The sequence below is a fragment of the Stegastes partitus genome, unplaced genomic scaffold (genome assembly GCF_000690725.1).
Source record: "Stegastes partitus isolate 25-593 unplaced genomic scaffold, Stegastes_partitus-1.0.2 Scaffold383, whole genome shotgun sequence".
Classification (NCBI taxonomy): Eukaryota; Metazoa; Chordata; class Actinopteri; family Pomacentridae; genus Stegastes; species Stegastes partitus.
In genome coordinates this window covers 16,556-35,388 of record NW_007578114.1, presented here as the reverse complement: position 1 = coordinate 35,388, position 18,833 = coordinate 16,556, and the positions used below count along the sequence as shown (strand labels likewise).

The following is an 18,833-nucleotide window of genomic DNA, read 5'->3' as shown; positions in this document are numbered from 1 at the left end:
CAGTCAGGGTTACACTCAGCAGAGTGTGAACAGGAAAAACAAATGAACCCCTCCTCTTGGTAATTATTTACATATATTTAGTGTGCACATCCTTTTCACAACAAATGTGTCACAAAAAATAATTAATCTCTCCATCTCTATTCCAGGGCAGTATCATCTTCAGATTGAAAATGCCCAACTGGAAGATGACACCCTCTATGAATGTCAAGCGGGCCCGTCTGAGAGCAGCGCGGCAATCGTTTCCAACGCCGCCTGGGTCACCATGCTAAGTGAGCAAAACAAAAATGGAGTGTCTCAACAGCGGGGGCTTATAAATATGTTTTTTTTTTTTCTTTCTGAGTAATAAAATGATGTATATAATAAGGCACAGTGAGCATCCTCAGTACTCCAGTAACATACGCGACCTTTCGACCGGTAATCAGCATATAAAGAGCTGTTAAATATTCATTTCTATTGATAAAGAGCTTTCATTTGTTTAAGATAAGGCAGATGCATTTGAAGCAGAGACTAAATTTAGAGTGCCCTTGGTACAGTAGAGCTCAGTGGTTTGAACCATGAGGAATGTTGCAATTTTTCAAACTTTTTCGGACACTATTTATTTCTTTAACAAGTGCTATGCCAATCCCTGCATGTTCCAGTAGGTCCACGGCTTTAACCAGCAGCTGCACAATATAAAGTATAACAGTGCAGCCCCGGATTCTCTGGCAAGCCTCAGGGCGATTCATGTCTCTTCCTTGCACAGGAATAAATTATAAGAGAAGTGATTGAAAACTTCCTACTCAGACATGGACTGGAATAGATGTAATTGTGCAGCTACATTAGACCACCTGTTGTCACTCTATAACAACCGGTATTTCTCTCTCCCTATCCCTCTTGCTTGTGGGAGCGAGCCCATATGTGGCAAGGAAAAGACTCTAAAAGAACCTTTCTTCTCCAGGCGCAGTTCATTTACTTACATCCCCCTCCCCATTCTCTCCGTCGCACAATTTCTCCCTCTCTCCCTCGCTCTCGATGGTTGACCGTGGACGAGGGGGGGATTTGGAGAGGCGGCGAGGGGGGGGAGGGTAAGTGTTACTGTGGCGATTTCAGCGGGCCTCGCTCTCCTCTGGGAAGAGAGCAGGTTTTTCTGACATCAATGGGCCGGCGGGAGGGATGGCGGGTGGTGTGGGGAAAGAAGAGGCATAGACTGCAGACGTCTCTTTTTGAATGGCCGCGTTCTGTTCGAACACTGCAGCAGTTTCATGTCCTACAGCAGACCTACACCTGCAGCCGCAGCAGGCTCGACTCCCACATTTATTACCTCTGAGATGCCTATTGCATGTGTGCCCACATACACAAAGTCAACACAATTGCCTTTGGCTTTGTGGAAAAGGTCAAAATGTGTGGGAATTATGCTCGTGTTGCATCAGGGCCGGCTGGTGGTGGTATTTACCATGACCGAAGCCTACTCTTTCCTTGTGTTCCCGACATGGTCACATATGAAGTGCCTCCACACATCTCAGCAGGTGTTTTTGTCCAGTGTCTCGGGATCACTCTCCAGCTGTTGACTGGTTAAGATGGACAGTTGCAGCTGTACTGTTGGAAAGGGCAAAGAGTGAAGCGAATGACTTAAAAAGCACTCTGCAGCCTCGGTCCTGAAGGGTCATTTGTTCCAGCCCAACAATTCAAGTGATTCAAAATACGTGACTAATCTGGGACTTGATAATGAGCTGATGAATTCAATCTCGCGTTAGTGCTGAACTGGGACCGGAAAAAAGTGTGCATCCTTTTTGAAGCGGCGCTGTCTCTGATGAGTTTCCCATGGACTTTTCCATCACTGAACTACAGCTCCCAAGGCCCCACACCCTTGGCCAGTCATCCGTGGCCATATCCCATCAAGCTCTGCATCAAATCAAAACACCATAAACTCTTTATGAGGAGGATACAGTAGGGGAGAGGGGAGGAATTTGAAAACAAAACAGAGATTGCCGGTTGTATAATTGGATTCTTGGGTCAGAGAGAGTGGTATCATGACTGGCTAATTCGAGATGGATCACCACAGGCAGTAAATAGCAGGGATAGAGGCAAATATGTCAATAAGCCCCATCCATGGGCTTACAAAGAGATGTTTTCAAGACATTTCCATTGGTGCAACATAACTCCTGTGTGTTTTTGCCTTCCTGCGGAGCTTAGATAGGGGATTACTGCAATAGGCAGATCAAGTGGCAGTGAGTAATCCATGACAATAACAACCTCTACCCCCTCTGCTGAAACCCCCTCCTCTGCTAAAACTTACCCCGCACTGTGCCCGTCACATACCTGACACATCCTGTGTCTCGGTTTATACCATTAGCCTTAGCATTTAATCCTATTAATGAACACCTCTCTCCCTCACCACATTGCATGCCTGTGCAGATGCCTCCTGCAAATGTTCAAAACAGTTTTTTTTCTTTTTTTTTTTTTCCTGATGTGTTCTGGTTTTAGACTGTTACTCATTCAGTTGCCATAGTTGGGTCTTACAGAGATATGTGTGTGTGTGTGTGTGTGTGTACGCGTGAGTGTGCCCATGTGTGTGTAAGCTTATTATCAGTGTTGGTTGGAGGTTAGAGGACATTTTAGGAACCAGGGCTATGGCGAGGTTTTCTGCGGTAGCTAATGAGTTTAGCACTTGAAGAGTATATAATGAGCCTTCATTTTATGATTCCCTGTTATGAATAATGGAACGACTTATAAATGGGGGCACAAGCAACGTGGAACATGGCGACTTTATTCATCTTTGTTCATGAAAACTTCTGACAGTTGCCCAAGATATAACCCCATCAGAGGACGGTGTGTTATACACTGGTGAGAAGGTGTGCATATTACAGTGTCAGACTGATGTTACAGTGTCAGGGTCTGTTTTTACAATTAGCAAGGGGAGTTCTGCTAAATAGCAAAACGAGACGCTAACGGGTTTTAATTCTATCTCTAAGGTACATTTACACATGAGTCAGACTTTATGTGATATATTTTCCGTAAAATGGCCATTTGGGAGATGGATGCTGACAAATGGGAGTTTAACTCTTATGTAATGGACCCAAAACAAAAGGCGAGGCAGACTTTAGGAGCAGGACAGGGAGGAGTTGTGTGGGTGGATGAGGGACGATGGAGGTGTGGGCAGGAAGTCTTATTTCTGTCCTAAACACCTGCTCCATTCCCCCTCCCCTCCCCTTCCTCCAAACACAGGAGATGCAGACAGGAAGGGGGAGACAGAGAGAAAGCTAAAAAAAGAAAAAAGAATACTGTCTCAGTGGCTTTCTTTGCCAGAGATCACACACCTGAGACCGAGAATGTGTGTAAGAATGAACAAATGTGTGTTTTTACTCGCATGTGAAAATGCTTTCTTGTGCACGGATGTGTGGCCAATATTTGTCTTGCACAGATAAAGAAAAAAAGAAGAAGCGAGTTGTGTCTGTCTGGTGTTGAGAAGTCAGATCTCCATTATTTTCTATCTTATTCAGCATGATAAGCTTTTTAGAGGCTGTTTATCCTCTGGGCCTTCTCCAATATTTTTCAGGGAATCAAGTTGGTATCACATGTTAGACCGTGCACACACTGGTGCCTGTTTTTAGAGCGAAGTGAGATGAATGTGGCTTGTCTGCACATTCGCTCGCCTGTGTCAGTGTGTTTGTGCGTGCAAATCTGCATGCACTGTAGACTTGAGTTTATCTTTGGGTGTTTGTGTGCAGAGGAGAAAAGAGAGTATGTGTGCATCTGTATGTGAATGAGAGACGGGGATAGGTGGAAAGAGCTGCTTATGCATATTGATGTGTGTCTGCTAATCTGCTTCTTATCTGCCTTATCCATCCATCCGTCTGTATTTGTCTAATGAATCGAATTTTGCGGCTCAGTGTTTCTCGTCTGAACTGCAGGAGCAAGTCCTTGCCTATCTATTTTTGTGCTCATATATGTACCTTAATAAGAGAGATAGAGCTTGAAAGCAGAAGAGGTAGAGAGAGAGAGAGAGAGAGAGGCAGGGAGACAAAATGAAAAAAATAAAAAACCCCTGACAGGCAAGTATACAAAGAAGAGGCAGAAAGAGTTAATTAAGAGAACAGCATGTTTGCTGCCTGTTCTTTGCTCTGAGTGCATGTTGAGTAAATTGAATAGAGTGTGTGTTTTGTTGTTGTCCACATGTGCTATCACACTTGTGGGCCTACAGATGTCTCTGTGTGTGTGTGTGTGTGTGTGTGTGTGTGTGTGTGGGTTCATCCTCACTGGGCTGATTGGGTCACATGGTTTTTCCTGAGTGGATGTGATGAATGGCGGGCTGTAAAGTCCCAGTCCAAGCTGGAACACACCTTCCTCCGCACTTCTGCAGTTTAACTGCAGTGGTCAAGAAGGATAGTGTGTGTGTGTGTGTGTGTGTGTGAGTGTGTGTGTGTGCAGGGGGAGGGGAAGGTGGGCTCAGGGCTGCTAGAGAGGGATGATGGAGTGAATGAGAGATAAGAGGAACAGGCCGGCATGAGCGAGCGAGGGAAAAATTAGATACCTGCCTGCCTCATTTGTGAACATATCATTATTCTTATTTTAGGATTTGTTAGGCTGCCAGACACTCCTCGAGCACAACAAGTGATGCGCCTATGTGAATTGTGTGGGCCTGAGTAGATTGAGAGTGCAGGGGCTGTCAATAGATGCATGGCCCAGTCATCTTCTCGGGGAAGAGGGGGGGAAAAAAACAAACAAATGCATCTCATTATTGCTGCGCGCGCCTCTGCGGTGCTCTGGGTAACCCATCACAGTCCACACAGATTCAATTGCTTCTTTTAAATCAGTTTGAAGCTGCAGCCACATCTCATCTGTCTCAATAGCAGACTGGGGCCAATGGGCGACTCTGCACACAGCAACAGCTCCTCCTAGTGGCCGAGAGTTTAACTGGACGTGCCGAAAAGTGTGGAGAGGGGCTGTTGAACGCCTGGCTGGCTTGGTTTGCTCGTGGTCCAGCTGTTTCGCCATACATTGGCACCGGATTTATCTCAGAATTCAGCAGCAGCGATCTTCTTTGTCATCCTCCGCAGCCCGTCTTACGCTCACTTTTCATTCTTGCCGTATCCTTTTCCCTCCTCTGCCAGTCTTTTATGTCTCTCGCACACACGTATCCTTTCCTGTACTTACCAACTCCCCATTCTGTCTCTTAACTCAGGCAGCCTTTGCACTTGATCTCTGATGAAAGAAAAACAACCTTCACAGTAACCATAGTTTCTAATTCTACAGGCTCACCCACTCACTAAAAGCTGGCACAATAGACCGTTAGCTTTCTGTACTGTGTGCATGATTTAACTGATAGTCTTGGTAAAGGGTAACAAACAGATCTGCAAAAAAAAAAAAATCTCTTTGATAATTAGTTGGTGACAGATTTCTCAATTTACCGCCAAACAATTTTTTGGTCCCTTGTGTTAAAAGCTATGTTTGGTTTTTTTTTGGTTTTTTTTTTCTTTTTCTGGAATCCCTATTTATGGTCAGATAAAAGGATTGTGGAGTAGAACAGTAGAGAAGTGAAGACTGCTTTGATCAGTCCAGAAAGCACATATTTAGCTTGGGGGTGATCTGAGTAGAGAAGTGTTTGGTGTTTGCTATGATAGATTAGCACTGGATTGGTTTCATCACTGTTTCATCTCTGTATTCTTTTCTTGTCCACAATTTGTATTCAAACGCAACAGAACATCAAACCTCCCTGTAGTAAATCACTCAAAAGCTGACAGTGTGACATCCCAGTCGCTCCCGAATGCTACATCCATATTATATCATCGCATAAGCTAATATCCATCTGTTGGAGCAGCAGCTTCCACTAACCCAACATTACCAGTGATGCACACCTATCGGCCATAACATTAAAACCACACCTACGCCACTACAGCTCTTGTTGTAGGTGGAAGGCACATGTCGAAATAACATCCACAGCAATGGCACTGCACAATATGGCTTTGCATTGATGTTGCTTCCGTCCTGCAGTTCCTCCATCCAAGCCGTACTTCGAGACGGACCTGGCGACACCTTGGGTGGCAGGGAAAAAGTACAGCGTCATGTGTGTGGCCCCAGACGCGAAGCCCGTGGCTGAAATCACACTTTACAAAGGTGAGTCACCCTTTGAGCCGCATTGAGTTTGATAGCGATGGTCACCCCCGATGAACAGAGGGCAACAGCCTGTGTTTGATATTCCACTTTCTGGGATCTCAATAGGCCGCAACCTGAATATTTAAACACAAAAACATAGCAGAGGATAAAATGCAAGTTCAGTAAAGACTTTTTTGTTTTCACAGTTTTTGAATAGCAGAGTTGAAAAGGAGCAGACTCTGTGTGGGAGGAAATAGCCTGAACATTTGAATTTCCAATTTCCACCGACTTTACAATTGCATGTACGGCGAATGTATCACAAGTTCCTCGTTGTTTGCAGAAACAACTACAATTTTCCCACTCTTTTGTTTTTACCTCTTGCTCTCCTGTCATGCCCATTATCCAGCATCGAGCTGAAACAGATACGTCGGGGTTTTGTTTTTTTTTCCCTCCCCTGTTTGTGTGAATTTGTCTACAGGCTTATGGTCCAAGATGCATAGTTTCATCTTTAAAAAATGTACATCTTTATGGCGTTCAATAAAATGCTGGTGGTATTGTAATCCCCAACGCTGTTTGGATTTTAATTTAAAGGCAAGTTGAGACAGTGGTATGTATTGTTGCTGTATAAACACATTCATCATATCCCAGTGTTTACCATTCCAACATGAGAGCAACACCAATGTTTCTGTTTCACATGAACAAATTTACACACAATATTCTGCCTTTTTTTTTTTTTTTTGTGCGCCTTTCCCCCCATTGTGTCTTTTAGATGGAGTCGAGCTGACAGGTGCAGAGTCTTTCACCATGTCTGGCTCAAAGGATAAGCTTCTGAACACGCACGCCGAAGTAACGTATGTGTTCAGCCGCCTGCCAGACTCATTCTCCTCACCAACCTGCTCAATCTCTCCAAGTCTGCCTGTGTTGTTTCTTGTCTCCCCCCCTTGTTTTCACCACGCTCCTTATTTTCCTCCTTCTGTCTTAGTGAGTACAATGAATTTCTGCACACAGCGAACTGTTACTTGGCACCGTGCGATTGAATTAGCTTCTGTCAAATTCACAAAATTACATTCCAGCAGCGAGACAGATCCGATCCTCGCCGGTTCGCCCAGGTGCCTATACATTAAACAGGGCCATAGATTACTTTAATCTCGCATGTCTCCTCTGTGTCAAAGATAATAACCTCTTGTCATGTCCTGAGATAACATTGGTGCTGAGGAGTCGCAATATTGCTCAGCTCGCTTGCAGAACAGCAAAGGTTTTAAGCAATATTGATGTTCTTTCCTCATGTTCACACTGAGCATACACAGCAGTGGGGCCGCGTGTGATTGTTACAGTTGTCATTGTACTGTAGTTTGATATAGAAGACTCGAGCTGGAAAAAGACTCTGAATAAATCCGCTGTGGCGCTTTCTATGTACATCACAGAGTCTGTTGTTTTAATTTATTGTCACAAGCCTCTCGCAAGTGGCTTAACACAGTGGTGGAAAAGTAAATTTACTTGAGATTTTCTGTTGTATACTTATCTGACAGTAACAAATACTTTTTATTTATTTATTTTTTTAGTGCTCAAATTATCCAGTGTTTCACAAAATGCAAAAAGGAAAGGGCTGGAAAATGACTACAACTTTATGTAGCACAACTTCCACTATTTTTACCCCATTAATCACCTCATGAGCCCTTAAATTTATCTTTTTTTTAACCAATGTTCAAATTAAACTCACAAGTAGAGACATGAACCGTATCACTCCTGCCTACAAAACCAAATATTACAAATAGAAGTGAAAATAAAAAAGTTACCCCCTGCCCAGTGAGCAATTCGTACATGTTTATAACTTGTCACTGGGTGGAAAAATTGCTGTGACGGGGTGTTTCCTCCATCGATTCTTTTCTGGAATCATGTTTTTGTGGCTGACATAAAGGAGAGATCTGCCTCACGAAGGTCTGTTATCGAGAAGGACATAAGTCTTGGGCACGTGCTGATGGATGGAGGGTGCGCTCAGCTTTTACTCACCAGAAATGATGAGACAGTGGCTGCTGCACTGAATGTGTAGGAGGACGTGCCCACGCCAACCACTCACTGAAAGTTACAGATTTGTCACCTAATCCACGTATAATAATTACATGTAGGCATTTAAAGCAGCCAATGAGCCAAAACACATTTAAAAAAACCATCCTGCATGTGTAGCGAGTCTCCAAGTGTCAGTAAGGAAGGATGAACGCCATTCTTCTCAAAGATATTCCCTCATTTGGTGCTTTGAAGATGTGGATGGAGAGTGTTTCCTTTCACACATCAGTCCAACATCTCTCTTTCAACTGGGTTAAAATTTTTCATAACTGCAAAAACCTTATCACACGATGGGATCCAAACCATGCCAGCAAAATTTTTCTCGGCAGCATAACATATCCACAGGATGCCCTCACCGATAAGGACTTATCTGCATTTAAAATGACTAATGTCAGCACTTTACATTTTATGTATGTCTTGTGATTTTTGTCATGTGAAAAAAAAAAAAAGTCTTAACATGTCCATACTGTGTTTTTTATATGCTGGAAGACACATCATGAGCAAAACAAGCAGTGCTGAGCATCATGAAACTGCAGCGTATCAGTAAAAAATGAAAAATTCCAACATGGAACAAACCTGAGGAACCAATCCCATCGTTTTTCTCTGGTTCAAACATGTATGAACGAATTAAACTAATGTCCCAACTTGCCTGTGTAGTGTGGAGTAGTTTAACAGAGTTTGAGTCATGAGCTGGTGTGCTCGAGCTGCAGAGGAGTGGTTGGAAAGAGAAGAGGGAAGGGACTATTTTCTTGGAAAGAACTTTTAAAGTTGAAACTTTTGCACAGAGGGACTTTACCAACTTAACCGTCATATACAATAACATATGACATCACATCACATTTATGGTGCTGATAGTTCTGTATGTATACTTTAGATTTTAGGACTTCTTCTTGTACCAGACTATATTTTGATTAATGTGCTTAATGCTTAAGCAAAGGATTTGAATACTACGAGCCGAACGACGCCAAAATGTTATATTTTTAGCATATATGTGTCAATATAATTTGTCTTTTGTCTTCTGTCTCAATTCTTCCATCCTTCTGCCCTCTCAAAGGGTCGTCGCTCTGAGCTCCGACAACGGGAGGCAGTTGGCGTGTCGTGCCAAGAACCCCGCCCTTTACCAGCCTGTAGAGACCAGAGTGACCATGAGCGTGTACTGTGAGTGTCTCAGCCTGTCTGCAAACTGACAGTCAACACCCCCTCTGTTTTTTTTTTTATAAAAAAAAAAGAGAAAAAAACAAAAGAAAACCACACACTCACACACACTTGTGTACACTCAACCACACAGGAACCTCAGCCTCAGGGGGGCCCAAGGGTATCTGGCCTTGTGCACTCACTCTGTGTTAGTGGTCCAAGGAGAAACATTCAACCTGAAGGCAAAGTCACACCTACTTCAAAACAACATTCAGCTGGGGCAACCTTGTGAACATCCAATTCTCAAGGCAGCCCCTGCTGGACTGAGATTGATATGACCACAGCAGGTCCACGGCGCTGCCTGGCAGCGTCAAATAACACAGCAGCCTGCAATTAAATTAGCTTAGATTTATGGTTTTATTGAGTAATCTTGAAATTATTTACACCTTAAATTATTGCCCCAATATCAACCAAGTCCAATTATTAGACCGGCTCAGATGGATTATACCAACAAGGCTTCTGTTACAGAATTTTTAACAACATTATCATAACTAATATGGAAAGCTATGGCCACATCAGTTAATAGTAATAAATCCTGCAAACCCAACCCAGCAATGTTTTGCGCTCATCGGCTCAAATTAAATTTAGAATCCACCGAGGCAGGAAATGAAGCCAGTTTCTGTTGCCATTTCTTTCATGTTATTATCACAAATTGTGTGACATTATATAATAAAACTGTTGCTGCAGCACTCGAAGGTTAGTTGACACACACACGCTGTCTCCGGCGTTCATTGCATTCGGTGTTCTTTTTGTTTTTTTTCCCCTTTCCTCCTATTTGGCAAGGCAACAATGAAAGCTATTGTTGCTGAATGCGCAAACAGTGTGACACTGCAGCTGCTGTTTACTACAGTAGGTTTAGTATTTTCTACCCTGTTGATCAGTTGAAGTAATTGATTGTCGAGGCCTTAGAGTCTACCCACCTGCTTCTCCCAGGACTAAATCATGTTGTTGATTAAAGTGGAGCGGTGCTGCTGACACTTTTAGCAAGCGAGCGCTCCCTCCAGCTCGGCTGCCGTATTATCCACAGGCTGACTAGACACCTTAATGTTGTCTCTATCTACGCCGCTCCACATTAGACGCCGCCGTCGCTGCTGTTTTAACAATCACCAATAACCGTACCCGCTCCTCCCTTCCTCTCTGTCTCTCTGCCCTGCATTAAACAACATGGGCTCTCTGCTAAAGTGCTAATGTTGCAGAACTTGGGACCACCGCTGCAGTCTTACTCAGTATGCCAACCCATCAAAGCCAGCGCGGTGGCCATTTTCAGCCAGCCAGATTGTTAGCAAGGTGGCAATTTGTCATGCTGGCCCAGGGTCTGCAGTCTGCTCGCTGAAACTGATTGCAGCAATAACAAAGGCCCATCCTCTTCTAATTTATTTTACTGCATATATTTTATTCAAGGAGGCTGTAATTTATTCATATTTCACGTTGCCTTATTACTGTTTGAACATCTGTTATTTTGCTTTATGGACTGGATCCAGCTCACTGCTCCCTTAATACTTAATGCTTTCATCAGATCTGGACCTCTTATCCCACAGTCATGTTGAATGTGACCAATTTATTGGCCCTGTCTCAACAAATAGGCATGCTCCCTACTCAATTGCCAAGAGTGTTCTCATCGCAGCGCACTTTCTTTTTTATGCTGCCCTATTGATGTTCTCTCCGTACCTCTCTTCCTTTGAGTTACTACACCCCTTTTCTTCCCTCACCTTTTTTGGCCCTCGATGCCATTCCCCTTTGTTAAAACCGTTTTATTTTTGTCTCTCATTTCCCGACAGTCCCACCTCTGCCTCCAGTTATTGTGGGTCTGGAGAGAGAGGAAGTCAAAGCGGGGAGGATGCTCGTGTTGCAGTGCGTGTCTCATAGTGGAAACCCCCTAGCCACTCTCCACTGGACCAAGGTAAATCTTCTGCACCATCTGTTAAGGAGGCTTTGTAACACGCTGTCACACTGGCAAAATGAGCCAATTTTAGTTTTAAAATTTGCAGCATCCCAGAAGCATCCCATTCTTAGCAGCTTCTGTTCTCCGCCGCCTGCACCATATGGGGAACTTGCGACTATTCAAGCATTCTGCTGCCTTTTTGAGTGTCATGTGTTCAATTTGTCTGTCAGAATGGAGACGTTCTGTCCACAACTTGGGAAGAGGATGATGCGGCGCAGAAGTCCAGCAGCATCCTCAAACTAAAGATCACCCCTGCTGACAACCAGGCAGAGCTGTGCTGTGAAAGCATCAATCTAGTGTCCCTATCTCCTCTGTCTGTCAGCCGCAAAATAACTGTGCTCTGTGAGTGAAAATAATGCCTAATATAGTGCACCGCGCCGGAACACACACATGCACCGACACACATACACAAAGCCCCTGCCAAGGCTCGCTGATTATGGATTATTAAAGATATGAACATGAGGCAGAGGAATGTAGTAAGTCTTACCTCCAAAAACCAATTCTTTTGCTGTCCCAGCAAAAAATTACAGTGTTAATATCATTAATGAAACTAGTGGTTATTATAACTGCAGCCCGTATTTCCGACTGCCTCCAGATTAGAATCGCGGTATGCTCTTTGTTAGCTGCTGCATTAGTTCCTCAGGCGTTAGAGGCTACACTTTGTGCGAGAGCAACGCCCATGGTTAATAGATTATACTTTTTCTCTCTGAATATGAAATGTTTGTTTCAGCAACAATAAAACAAATACAGAATTAATATTCAGCAGCCTTGGTGCATTGAGTCTAACAATAGCCTGATTTCCACTACAGAGCCAGACAGTGTAAGTCAGAGCTTTAAATGCCGTCTGATTGATGCACCTATTTTATGTAAATATGATTGGGATCAGCCCTTGCAGAAATCTCTTAGCTCATGCTATGTAAATGTAACTCAGGTTGCACCAGTACTTTCCCCACTTCTCACCAAGTCCGCAACAGGCTCCGGTGCCGTGCCTCCCAGTCATCCGTTAAGGGATGTCGAAAATGAACTGCTGACTGCCTGACTGTGCTCTAGGCGCAGTCAGAAGCTGGAGGGCAGAGAGTCAGATTCACTGGTGAAATATGAATATGCCTCTTTTGCCACACAGCACCTTGCGTGATATCAGCCGTCTTTGTGTGCGACGCGCACAGACACACGTGGGATAAGACTCAGATGATTTACATACATGACCCCCTCCTTCCCCCAAGTATGCCAGCTCAGTCCCCAGCCTTTGTATTCCCCTGAAGGCTTTACACAACCTGCATCACTTTGCCTGCAGCTATTGTACCCTTTCTCCCCCTCTGGTTAAAACGAAGCAGACTTTTAGAAACCACAATGAAACCCCCCTGAGAAAACAAGTTGCCACTCAAAGTGATTTTCCCTCTCACCCTTGATACAGCTCTGTGTTTCACATCCAAAAATAGTTGCGCTGCCGCTGTGATCAGAATAGGTAGCTGTTGAATGTACTATTCGTGGGGCGGTATTTTTTACTGACTTTGTCTTTGTATGTTCGCCTATGCATGCGTGCATCAGTCGAGCCGGAAGAGCTGACACTGTCGGGTTCGTTAGCGGCCATCGAGGGGCAGGAGTTGAGTGTGAGCTGCTACGCCTCCTCCAGCAATCCCCCCGTCGACATCCGCTGGTGGCTGGGCTACAAGGAGCTCAACGGCACTGTTGTCGCAATGGAAGAGGTGGGACTACGCACAAAGCTGAAATTTATCTAACTGAGCGGGCCGCCAAAAACGGCACAATGTCTTAGGCCATGCTAGTCACTTTTAGCAGAATACTAAAAAAAAAAAAAAGGTATGTTTGTGTTTCTTTTCTGTGCAAACAAATCAAAAGGAAGGAAAGTTAAAGCACAAAAAACATTTACCTTCAGTCAAGCCTGCCTTAAGGGTAACAACAAAAAAAATATTAAAATGCCTCCTTTTGAATTAAAAGAATCTTCTATGTGAGATTTGACCTTATGTGAACCTTTTATAGTCGGAAGAAAATAACATGACCATGAGTAGTCCCTGAATAGGCCCGCCGCAGCTTCGCAAATGAATCCGTCGATTCCGAAAAGAGTATTCTGCTGCTCTTCTCCTCTTTTGTGTATGTTAATAAGATCAAAGTGAATAAAAGCTGACACAGAAGATGAGTATTATTAAACAAGCTCTTTATTCATCTGGCAGCAGCATTTTCATTTTGATCTTACACGAGGCACTCGGTGTGCTGTATGTGAGCTTTAATGCATGTGAAACAGCGTGGGGTTAATGAAGACTGACGCTCCTGTCCAGCGTCTTTGTTAGTCTTTCTGTCTGTGGCTTTTTACAGTAATCACCACAATAATAGCTTTAATAACCAGATGTGCTGCATAGGCATGACCACTATCAGGCAGGTGCAAAATGACACTTTGCTCAATTTATAACAGTGTGCAAAGCGGGAGAGTCAGATGAATATGCTTATTTATCACAGGCCATGCACAACATCCGTTATTACAGCAGCTAATTTGCCATCTGTATTCGCCAAGACAAACCGGTGAGGGTTGTTTTTCACCCGCTTCTTTTTTTTTTTCTTTTTTTTTCTCTCCTCTCTGTCTGATGATGGCAGACCAAGGCTGTCTGTCCCCTGACTGAACTGTCATGTGTGCTTTGTGTCTGCAGGGAGCCAATGGTGGGATGACAACCATGTCCAACATGACCCATCGGGTCTCCCGGGAGGAGGACGGGTTGAAACTCACCTGTGAGGCTTTTAACAAGGGGACACACTTCTCCAAAACCCAAATCTCTCAACTTAGTGTGTACTGTAAGTAAGTTTCACTTCTTGAAACTTTAAAGAAGATGTCACATGTACCCATCCTGAGAAATCTCCACGGAGAATTACATTTTTATTATGTGACATTTTTATGTATCTATGTGCACATCGTTCACGGTGCAGGAAGGCTACTTTAACTACAACTCATGATGTCAAGAACTGGGCTGCAGGGTGGCGTAGTTGGTAGCACTGTTGCCTCGCAGCAAGAAGGTTGGCGGTTCGCGTCCCGGTGGGGGCACCAGAATCTTTCTGCGTGGAGTTTGCATGTTCTCCCCGTGCAGCGTGGGTTCTCTCCGGGTTCTCCGGCTTCCTCCCACACAGTCCAAAAACATGTTGAGGTTAATTGGTGATTCTAAATTGTCCGTAGGTGTTTATGTGAGTGTGCTTGGTTGTCTGTCTCTAAGTGTAGCCCTGTGTTAGACTGGTGACCTGTCCAGGGTGTCCCCTGCCTTCGCCCTAAGTCAGCTGGGATAGACTCCAGCCCCCCACGACCCTAGTGAGGATTAAGCGGTGTATAGATAATGGATGGATGGATGTCAAGAACCAAAATATAGATTGAGAAGCTATTTAACAAAAACGCAGCATGTAAAGTTTATTAAAGTTGTTGTAAATTCAGCAATGGGTAGATTGAGAGCAGGTGGGGTCATAAACCAGAAATCACAAGTCAGTAGAGTGTGTCCATCATCTGTATTGCGTAGTCCTGCACATCTGCAACAGAGTCCAGGGGCCTCATTTATCATTAATGCATAGAAAAGGTTCTAAATTCTGTCATACGCATGAAATGTAGAGTGTGCGTGAGTACAAAAAAATCTGTATGTGCGTACGGGGGTCACATCAGTGTTGATAAATCCCACTTGTTCTTAACCTCCGTTCTCGTGCACGTTGCCTTCAGGAACGCCTCCAAATCACCGTATACGGCAACGACACGCCTCTTTATAAAGCAAGTGAGGATTTATTTGTTTCCTCACCTGTCATCATCATCGTGGCAAAAAGGGGCGAAAAAGAGAAACTTTTCTGAAACTAAATTTAAGGTACTTGTCAGCGAGGTTGAAGCAAACCAGAAAATATTGTTTGGTGAGTGAAATGTTGGGAGAAGCAGCGACAGAAAAAGTACTGCATGGGATAAGATAAGCACAGCAGTTTTTTCTGTTGGGTCAGAGGAGAGATCGCCGGAAGAAATTTTACAAAGTGGTTTGACGTTAAGCTCAGTGCCAAAAAACACATCACATCCCATAAAAGAGAAATGACTGCAACTAGAGGTGGACAAATTAATACCGAACGTTCACCCAGTGGATAACCCTGATCACTACAGATGAGATGTTTAATAACCAAACAAAGTCCAGCTGAAACATCTCCACACTCTGCGACACTCACCAATAAGCCAGCCGTCTTCAGCAGCTCCTGCTTGGAGACCCACAGAGCTGCTCTGCTCAATGAATGAGTCGTGCGTTCCTCCAGGCCAACGTTGGATAGCAACAAATGCGCAAATTATTTGTACGTTGATTGAACCTTTTCTATTTACAAAATCAAATTCATTGGTGATGGTGCTTTGATTGCAATGTGGGTGAAGACTATGGCTCCACCTATGTTTGGGAACCCAGTGATGGCGTTAAGTCCCCGTTTGATTTGGGTTCATCGGTGATGGCTGTAAGGGAACTGGAGGTAGGCTGGGGCCAGGGAACTTATGGCATCCAACACTGCCGGCATGATCCTGCTCAGTGATGGCTGGAAATGCTGCATATGTCTTCAACCTCACGCTGGAATGTGTTGGTGGCTACATTATGTGCGTACGCATGGTCCGAGCAGTCTGTATATTTACCTAAATATACGTAGAAGTTGATAAACTCCATACTTTGCGCAGGAACGTTCGTACGTACCCTCTATGCACATATCTGTGCGTACGCACTGATGATAAATGAGGCCCCAGGAGTTTGTTGATGCTGCTCGTGAAATATTGCTCTTGGAAGACTTGTGGAGTTGAGGGACATTTTAGAGGACAGCATCATGTTGCCTTGCGGATGTTGGATGGGTAGCATGCCTGGAAAGTCTGCAGGTCATCATAGGACTGGAACATTTCTAGCAGCTATAGGACGGCAGTGCAGATTCTGGTGACAGATGGATGTGCTTCGTCTTGCTGAAACTTGCTAGTGTCCAATGAACATGAGTGGTTGCCCACTGGGGACAATTACAACACCATTCTGCCATTAGATCAAAGTCTTTGAGTGGGCAACAATATTGCAAACCTGCCTTGGGCGATTCCTCAAAGTTTAAGCAGACATTCTCCGGTTGTGTACACCAACGACTTCATGTGCAGTCTCTGTAACCAATTTAAAATGATTCTACAAGCTGCATGTGACGACTCTGGGCTCAGCCGGTGACACGTGGTCTGCGGTCATGTTGCAGATTGTCTGTCGTACCATGCTGTCTGAAATGATTTCTTAGGCGCCAAATGGTGGAGTTGTGGACATCCAAGTGGCTAAAGCCCTAACTGACATGCCAGCATTTAACATGCCAACAAACTGTTCTTGTCTTTCTCTTGTCATCTGTGGCCTTGTTTCGTTTGAATAAAGTTGCATTCAAAGGTGGCCTTTTGTAGTCACTGGTCAAGGGAGCGTCTGTGTACTGGTCACACTGTCATTAAATCAACACCTGACCAGGGTGTGGATTAACTCACTGGTTAAGGTTTTATCAGCAGCTCAAAAACTTCTCACAACTGGTCACATTTTCTCCTCTAAATTTTCTAAACAAAGCAACAAAAAAATAAGATTTTTAACTTTTTCCTCTAAGTTGAAAAAAGAAGACCATTTGCGTGCTGCATTTATAATTTTGTTCAATGTATTTTCCAGGTCTGCTTTGTCGTATTTGTGTTAGAGGAAAAGTTTCCTGAACAGATGTTCAAATTGAAAATCGTATAACTTTTTTTTTCAGAGGCCAGTGGGGGTGTCTAATGAGAATATGTAAACAACAGGTCTGCCAAACTTGTATGGGAAACCAAAATGAGCCAAAATTGGTAAAATATTCTTTTAATTTGCAAATCTTTCACAACAGATCCCCCTCAGAAAGTATGGCTTGACGCGCCGCCTCAAGATGTCCCCCTTCGTTCAGGAACCACAGTGCGTCTGGTTTGTTTCTCCACTGGAGGGAATCCCACCGGGACTCTGACGTGGTTCAAGGTGAGCGTGTTCTGTTTATGCATGCCTGTCTGTATGTCTGCATTGTGATGTATGCCTAGTCTACGTACTGTACTGTAACTCACCTTCCTGTTTTAGAATGGAAGGGCAGTGCCTGACGCGTCGAAGCAGACGTCCTTCGATATGGGTGTAGCTCGAGAGCTGGTGCTGGTCCTGACGGCGAGCGACAACGTGGCAACCTACCGCTGCGATTCCACAAATAAGGCAAAAAAGACCATCTCCGCACACACTAAGCTTATGGTTCACTGTGAGTAAGACTGGAGCTCTAATAAACACCACTTGACCTTTCTTCCGTTCTAACTCGGCAGCGAGAAAAGCGCAATATCAGATAAATGGATTTGATATAAACCCAGTGACACAGATTTTTAGCTGCAACACCTTACGCTCTTCATCTTGATACAATCAGTGAGTCAGGATTGGATTTTCTTGTTTACTCCGTGGTTCTCCAGTTACAGCAGTCAGCATGAAGATCACAGCTAAACAGGAGGTGCTTCGGCGGGGTGAAGTGCTAACCCTGGACTGTCTGTCTGGAAGCAGCAACCCCAAGGCCAGCATCTCCTGGAGCATGGGCCCACTCAGGTTTGGAATACAATGTTGAATTTTCCTGCAAAAATAAAGCTAATTTACTGTCAAAATGAATGTGGATGACAGATGTTTATCCTGTTAAATGCAAAAATATGCGCGATTGTTTGGTGAACTCGAAACCCCTTTGTTAATTTGATTTACTGGATGGGATTTGCGTCCTAGGTTCCAGGGAGTCGAGCAGGCACCCAGGAGGGCTCAGTTTGGTGGCGTTTCAGTGATCAGCTCTCTATCCCTGAATCTGAGCTCACAGCATCACAACCAGAAGGTCATTTGCCAGGCCTACAGCCCTGTGTTGGCAGAGGGGGCCAACACATTCTTCCAGCTCAATGTGCTTTGTAAGTAGAGAATCGCTGGTGCATTTCCTTCTTTTACAGGGTGTTCGTTTCCTCCTTTCTCTTTGGTGAGTGACCAAGAGATGTGGTTTGCATAATTCTCAAATGATGCATGCTGATCAGTAATGGCGGGCGTGAAAACTGCTTTGCTGGTGTACTTTTGCAATATGTGTGTGTGTATTTTTTTTTGTTTGTTTTGTTTACTGGAAACCTTTGTTGTTGTGATTTGTGGGTCTATTGAGCTCTGCGGCTGTGTGTCCTAATTGTGCATTTGCTTTGCTGCATGGCCATGTTTGTCTTTGATGCCATTTCACAGGCAGCAGCCAGCCACTGCTTCAAAGCTCGGTACTGTGTATGAGCATGAAGGAATGTCACTGTGTGTTTGTGCGGAGCTGCAGTTGGACAACAGTACTGTCACTCGTCGTTTTAATGCCTGTCCCTCTCCCTCCCGCGCTGCCTTACTCCCCCGTCGTCTAAGTGTGTGAAGTTGGTTAGATGTGGAATTATTGGTGGGATGTCGGCTTTCTACTGGTTTAACTCTCATTAGTGTGTCTTATTGCTTTCATGCTCAACATGTTTCGCGTGTCTTTGTGCTCACTCTTGCTGGTTCTGTGGGCCTGAAGTTGGTATCCTTGTCTCTGC

The 18,833-nt window shown here is 44.3% G+C and overlaps 1 protein-coding gene across 1 annotated transcript in view; it reads left to right on the top strand.

Moving 5' to 3' along the window:
* The window catches only part of nphs1 (NPHS1 adhesion molecule, nephrin), a 36,716-nt gene that overhangs the window by 6,145 nt on the left and 11,738 nt on the right, over positions 1-18,833 (top strand). Inside the window, exons 2-13 of the mRNA XM_008284981.1 lie at positions 147-269; positions 5,971-6,093; positions 6,842-6,923; positions 9,191-9,294; positions 11,109-11,230; positions 11,443-11,614; positions 12,821-12,978; positions 13,933-14,074; positions 17,132-17,256; positions 17,353-17,521; positions 17,724-17,853; positions 18,022-18,194. Coding sequence (XP_008283203.1) covers positions 147-269; positions 5,971-6,093; positions 6,842-6,923; positions 9,191-9,294; positions 11,109-11,230; positions 11,443-11,614; positions 12,821-12,978; positions 13,933-14,074; positions 17,132-17,256; positions 17,353-17,521; positions 17,724-17,853; positions 18,022-18,194 — 1,623 coding nt within the window. The remainder of the gene's footprint in view (positions 1-146; positions 270-5,970; positions 6,094-6,841; positions 6,924-9,190; positions 9,295-11,108; positions 11,231-11,442; positions 11,615-12,820; positions 12,979-13,932; positions 14,075-17,131; positions 17,257-17,352; positions 17,522-17,723; positions 17,854-18,021; positions 18,195-18,833) is intronic.